This window comes from Limulus polyphemus, unplaced genomic scaffold (assembly GCF_000517525.1).
Source record: "Limulus polyphemus unplaced genomic scaffold, Limulus_polyphemus-2.1.2 Scaffold1975, whole genome shotgun sequence".
Classification (NCBI taxonomy): Eukaryota; Metazoa; Arthropoda; class Merostomata; order Xiphosura; family Limulidae; genus Limulus; species Limulus polyphemus.
This window is the reverse complement of record NW_013667585.1, coordinates 139,080-146,205: the sequence shown is the minus strand read 5'-3', so window position 1 is coordinate 146,205 and position 7,126 is coordinate 139,080. Positions and strand designations below refer to the sequence as shown.

General features: G+C 30.8%; 1 protein-coding gene across 10 annotated transcripts in view; it reads left to right on the top strand.

Moving 5' to 3' along the window:
* LOC106465538 (spermine oxidase-like) overlaps positions 1–7,126 on the top strand; it is an 84,805-nt gene that overhangs the window by 66,935 nt on the left and 10,744 nt on the right. For all 10 annotated transcript variants that reach the window (XR_002612008.1, XR_002612007.1, XR_002612009.1 and 7 more), the window contains exon 6: positions 4,993–5,105. Coding sequence is in view for 2 of the 10 variants with exons in the window: in XM_022393455.1 (XP_022249163.1) it covers positions 4,993–5,105 (113 nt within the window). In the remaining 8 variants the exon portion in view is untranslated. The remainder of the gene's footprint in view (positions 1–4,992; positions 5,106–7,126) is intronic.

Sequence of the window (7,126 nt, the reverse complement as noted above, 5' to 3'; positions counted from 1 at the left end):
AAATTTTATTAAACTACTTTTTGCTTATATTATACCAATTAGAATAGCATAAGATCTTAGCTATTAATTCATATTTTAATAGTATACAAGTTTTAAGGCAATATTTTAAAAAATCCTGAATTTCCACTAGTGTGACCCACGTGACACATTTTGTCTTACCATGTCATCTTCCATATTTTATCCACCACCCCTCGAAAAAGTACGATATTAAACATAAATTACTCTCTATAAAATTATCATTACTCAGACAAGACATAATTTTTATATTCTTCATTTTCTCTTTCAGAATTCGTTAATAGTTCTCTCATACGTTTAATTATATATTACCTATAACCAATAGAAAGTCAAGGTTTTCACCTATCAAATGACATATTGTTTAATGTTATGTTCTGAATGGTTAAATGTCTATTTCACTCAGAGTACCAACATTGTTCCCGTGAGAAAGTTAACGACTAGCTTGGATGAATTTGTAATGTCTCTTGTCGCATAGTTAGAAAGCCAGAAAAATTTTGAGAGGTAAGGGAATTTGTCTACTTTTTGTATATATTAGTCTACATTCTTTGGTGCATTATATAATTAAATAAAAATTATCAAGTGCATTACCATCATTAGTATAAAAAATTAGGGTTAACTCTCTTCGACAAACGACAGCAAGAAAAAAGAAGATTGTTTAAGTATTTTATTTCTTGTTTATTCTTTATGTCTAATTATAAAAGTAACTAAAATATAAAAATATGGATCTTTTTAGGTTAGTTAAGATTAGATTAGGTAAAATAAATAATATCAATATTATCATAAAAATGTTTCACGAGGCACACATGTGAGCAGCTTGTAGTAGCTTGTGGGTAATGTAATTTATTAGCGTAGTGTGAGCTGTACATTCCCCGAGCATGGATAGTAGTTAGACATGGCTCAAAGGGCAATAAAACAGTAAAATTTAATTATAGATAGATGTATACTGTTACAAATTAGAGGTACTTAGGATAAAGAAATATAGTTTCATCTTACAATTTGAAGTCATTCTAGAAAGAAAAAAGTGTAATTTAGAATTTTTTTCGTGTGTGGTTACGAGGTAGGTTGACTTGACCGATTCTGTTTTAAGATAGGGTAGAGAAAAATAACAAATAAAGTATAAAGTTTTGCTGAAAAAAGCCTTTGAAATGCATTTAGGAGGTTTAAGGGATTACACAAAGGAAATTTTAGAACTTTTGAGATGAGGAAAAGTATTTTTAATTTTAACACGAAAATTACTTTGCATTTGGACTATTCCAAATTAATACTCAATATATTAATGAACAAATCTTTATTTTATTTTATTAAAGTACTTCAATTTTTTATGTGAAAGACTTATAATATGAACTGAAAGACTGCCAAATTTTGTGAAGATATACACACTATATTGAAAGTTAGAAGTATTAAACCTATAAAGACTTTAATCAAGTACAAAGAGGTCACGTGGTCAGTCAAATTGACCGTGCTCATATTGATTAACATGTGCCCAATTCATGGGTCTGAGGGTCTTGATTTCCTCCAGCCTTACGAAGTTAAGGTGAAGATGGTATGATCCTCTTTCCTACCCCTGCCAGATGGCTTGGCTTTGGATTGTAGTTGATTGCTGCCAATATGATCCTCTTTCCTACCCCCACATGGATGTTGGTTCCCAGTGGCCTGGGTTTTGGTTTGTAGTGGACTTGCCAGTGGTATGATTCTCTTTCCTATCCCCACATGGATGTTGGTACCTGGTGGCTGGATTTTGGATTGTAGTTGACTTACCAATAGTATGATTCTCATCCTACCCCTGCATGGATGTTGGTTCCCAGCGGTATGGATTTTAGATATAATTCACTTGCTGTTATGGTCCGTTGTGCCCTACTCACTCTACACCTAGAGGCACATCTTTTTAATCTTACCCACTTTTATGTTTTCCGGGATTGAGTTTCATAAATATTGTATGGTTTAGCTCCCTATCCTGCCATAGTTCTCTCCTACTTGGATGTGCTCCTTTGTTCTTCTGCCCATATATACAATATCTTTCCACAATGGGCAATGAATATACCTGTTTCAGAAGTGGTGTGGTCTCCCACATATGATCTTTGGCTCTGAAGATCTCCTTTTGGGGAGTGTCCTTAGGACACTTTCAAAGGATGCTTCTTTCCCTCACACTGGTCTATCCACCAACTCAGTGTGGTATTCTAGCTATTTATTTGAGTGGAGGTAATGTACCGTATTGGAAGTTATAATTTTCCTATACTGAAAACATATTTTTGATGGGTAATTACCTCCTTTCACACTTCCCACCCTTCCTGTTCACTGAAAGCTGGTGCTTCCATTTTCTACCAACACTCCAAGTAATAGTTTGGTACAATTGAATAGAGGGAGTCACATGCGGCAAGAGTATGTTGCACTCTTATTGGTGGAGGGTTGGTGCATAATAATTTGCACGCAAGATGAATTGGAATGAGCCAATTCCAAATAGATGGGAGTTTCAAGACTTGTGGCATGTGCAAAAAACAAAACAAATTGCATATAGAGGGTAGCACTGAATCAGAATAACTATTTATGTGAAAGGAGGTAAGTACCTATTGGAAATCCTTTTTCAGTATAGGAAAATTATAACTTCACAGACATATCTTGGGTAGAAATACTTTGTAAAAAGACAAATATAGTTAACACCGCTTAAGTGGCGAAAAATGATGAAATTAAATAATAGGTTGAACAATTGCCAAGTTTATTTCTTTTTATTTAGATACTTTTGTTGTAAACTGTACAACCTAACAAAGAGCACTAGCTCGAAATGTCATCCTTCTTTAAATAAAAGTTAAACCACTTGGAGATTATTCAACTTATTATTTAATTTAGAAATTCTTTGTAACTCATCTAATTTTATGTGTTCAACAGACTTGTACTAAACACTTGTCACATTTTGTGCAGAGATACATAGTGAATTCTGAATTACAGCTAATACTCCTTCTCCAGTACCTGGTTGGTTCAGTAGACTGAGCTTGTGTGCATCTGGTTAATAAGTGCATAAGAAACTTAATTTTGCTGACTTGTATACTCATATTGAGAGTTTTGTATATTTTCTTTTCCAAAACCATTTTATTAAAACAATCATTTTGTAACAACATTTGCGGAATTTTTTTTTATTTATTTTAAAGAAAATTATTAAGAACATTTACTCAATTTATATGTAATTATATTGTTAAATCTGCTTGCAAACTAAATTGTTTTTACTTACAAAACATAATTAGCATTTTGCTATCTCAGCTGTTCAACAGCATGTATTCCCATCGAAAGATTTGTGAAATTCATAATTAGAAAGGGATCATACAGTACCAGCAATGTAGATTTCTCTGTTTTCACTCCTGCCACATTATACACAGAATTAATTTACATTTCAACTTTTGAGAGCTGTGGAAAAACTAGATAAGTGAAAAAAGTTCTTAATTTTTGGGTTTCAACCTTACTTATAGAGGTGAGTAGATAAATGAATAACACAACATTCATGAGGCAGTTTGATTGGTCAAAACAGTTTAATGGTTTTAAGAAAAGTCTTAGCTTCAAGAATTAATACCAGGTGTTCTATGATGAAAAAAAGTTCTGATAAAAGTTTTTCTTTATTCATTTGTTTTAACATTTAAATGAATTTTGCTTCTTCTATTTAAAACTTGGAATTAGAGTATAACTAAATTTAATAGAGCATTAAGTTTAATACATGAATTTCGTAACTACTTAAGGATTAGTTTTTAAACTCATGATTTTTCTATTAATATGCCTAAAATAGTTTAAGGTCTCCTTCTTTGCTAAGGTTGTAAACTTGGGAAAACAGTTATCAGTTTAGAGTAAAGATAACTGAATGATCGATTAATGTACAACTGTCATTTCTAAACTTGATTTAGGATTTTTAATGAGAAATGGTATAGCATTCAAAAAGAAAAATATAGCTATGAGATGATTGAATTTGTTTAAGCATGTAGTATTTTAAGTAGAAAATCAGAGGCATTGTTATGATAAATACGAATGATGATATCAGTGAAGACTGAATAATTTCTTTAAGTTTAAAGAACTGCAGCTTGATTCCAGGTCAGGAGGTTTAAAGTATTCTTTATAGATATATATACATATATGAAAAAGATAACATCTGGATCACAGCATAGTGGTTTGCAGTATTTGCCTATAGTTTGTAAGCAGAAGTTTATCTCTTTAAATTATTGAGCCCAAATTGACCAAAAATTGTGAAAGATGATACTGAAAATTTCAATCCATTAAACATATATTTTATGACTATTGTATTATTTTATTCTACATATCTGTATATATGCACGTACTCCATGTTAACCTGTACCTAATAATAAGCTCATTAGTCACTGTTATGGTTAATATTCTTCTAGTTTATAAACAATGTCACAAAGTAATGTTTATTTTACTCAACAAAAAATATATTTCTATTAGTTTTGTGAAAGTTTGTAGGGAGACATCCAAGATATGGGATTAATCCTATTTTGAACTTTGTATTAAGTTTCACTGCATATATGAAACATTTCTATGTACAACAATTTAGGATTAAAAAGTAACTTAATTTTAAATTGTTGTACCTGAAAATGTCTAATATATTAAACAAGGGGTAGTTGGAAATCCCAAAAATAGCTGAAAATAAGAATATTATCTCGTGTAAGAATAATTGATTGTAATCAATTAATGAACCTGAGGATTAATTGATAAGCATTAGTTGCCAAGCTGTAGTGGCTAGTGTACGTTTCATTAATCTGATGTCACTTGCTACAAAATATTATCAAATTTCACATGTTGATGAAGTACACAATCAGCTAATTAATTTGCTGTTGATCCTAAATTTTAACCTATTTAGCTAAATCATTAACTTTAAGAGCCTACTGTGGATCAACAATGCTACTGCTACTACACCATTTTAAATGAGTGATTATTTTGTACCACAGTAGATTGCTGTAATCACTATGTATTTGGTATTTTTAGTGGCCAGTGGTGTTGTTTGCTGGAGAAGCTACTGACCAGGATTTTTTTTCCTCTGCTCATGGAAGTCTGAGATCAGGATGGAGAGAAGCTGATCGCTTGCTTTCATTAAAGAGGTATTTCATATTCTGTTGAAAATGAAAATTGAGTGAATTTTTTGACAATGTTCTTAGTCACTATTGTAGCTGTAAGAAAATCGGGAGTGGATCAGACAGAGCACACTAATCATTGCTAAAAAGTGACAATCACATTATCTCTGAAGATATTAGATGATTACTTCAGAACAACTCTTTACATTTATGTAGTACTTATATATCTGTGTTGAAATTCAGGGGTAAATAAATCATCATATAATGCATGTTGAAATATAGAGCAACTTACTGTGACATATCTTACATGTAACTGGACACTGCTTTGGTGAGAAACTAACAACATTCACAACAAGATATATGAAGTTAATTTTTCTGTGTGCCGATCATGTCAGCACTTAAAGTTTCAACTAATACATAACAGGAATATAAAATAAACAAGGTCCATAGTGTATTCTGTCAGTATTTTTCCTGAAGTTGCTGTAAGAGACATAACTGTAATTCTTTGGCAGCTGTTGTACACAGATTTTCTTGGGTTCTGTTTTTAGTTTCAATTCTAACTTTTGTTTGTGACTTACTGTTTGATTAACACTTTCAATATGGGCTTGGTTAATTTGACCGATCATGTGACCCTTTTTGTACTCATTTAAAGTCTTTATAGATTTATTACTTATAACTCTCAATACAGTGGGTATATCTTCACGAAATTTGACAGTCTTTCAGTTAATATTACAAGTCTTTCACATACAAAAACTCATATTTCTTAGTAAATTATTTTTAATAAAATAAAATAAAGTTTTGTCCATGAATATATTGACTATTTGTTTTGAATAATGCAAAGTAATTTTCATGTTAAAATTTAAAAATACTTTCCTCATCTCAAAAAATCTCAAATTTCCTTTGTGTAATCCATAAAACCTCCTAAATGCATTTCAAAGTTTTTTTCAGTAAAACTTTATAGTTTATCTGTTATTTTCTCTACCGTATCTCAAAATTTGATCGGTCATAACCAACCTCATAACCATAAAAAAAAATGGAAATAAACCTAAATTAACCTTTTCTTTCTAGAATGACTTCAGATTGTAACATGAAACTACATTTGTTTATCTATGTAAGCTGTAAGTTTGAACTGCGTCTAACTACTATCCACATCATTATAAGTTGTAAATCACTTGGGGAATGTGCAGCTCATGTTACGTTATGGAATTACACTACCCATGAGCTGCTCACATACGTGCCTCATGTACCATTTTAATTATATTATTATTATTACTTATTTTATCTAATCTAGTCTTAAATAACTTAAAAAGATCCTTATTTTTAGATTTTAGTTTCTTTTACAATAATAAATAAAGAATAAATAAGAAAAGCAAGAAATAAAGTACTTACCTAATCTTGTTTTTTCTAGCTGTCGGATTTCGAAGAGAGTTAACCCTAATTTTTTTATACTATAGATAGTAATGCACTTAATAATTTTTATTTAATTAAATAATGCACCAAAGAATATAGACTAATAACATGCAAAAAGTAGACAAATTCACTTACCTCTCAAAATTTTCCTAGCTTTCTAACTATGTGACAAGAGCCATTACAAATTCATCCAAGCTAGTCATTAACTTTCTCATGGGAATGAATCTTGTACTATAAGTGAAATTGATGATATTCTGTTCAGAATAAAACGTTATACAATACGTCATTTGATAGATGAAAACCTTGACTTTCTATTGGTTATAAGTAATACATAGTGAAACGTAAGATAGAACTATCAATGAATTGTGAAAGAGAGGATGTGGCAGGAGGTGTCTGATTTTCTATTTGATAGCTCTGTAACCAAACAAAATTGAAGGCTGTAAAATTTATGGTTTGTTTGAGCAATAATGATTTTATAGAGAGTATTTTATGTTTAATTTTGAACATTTTCATAGGGATAAAATAGAGATGGTGACATGCTAAGACAAAATGTGTCACATGGGTCACACTAGTGGAAATTCAGGATTTTTTTAAAATATTGCCTTGTAGAATTAAGAACTTAAAACTTGTATACTACT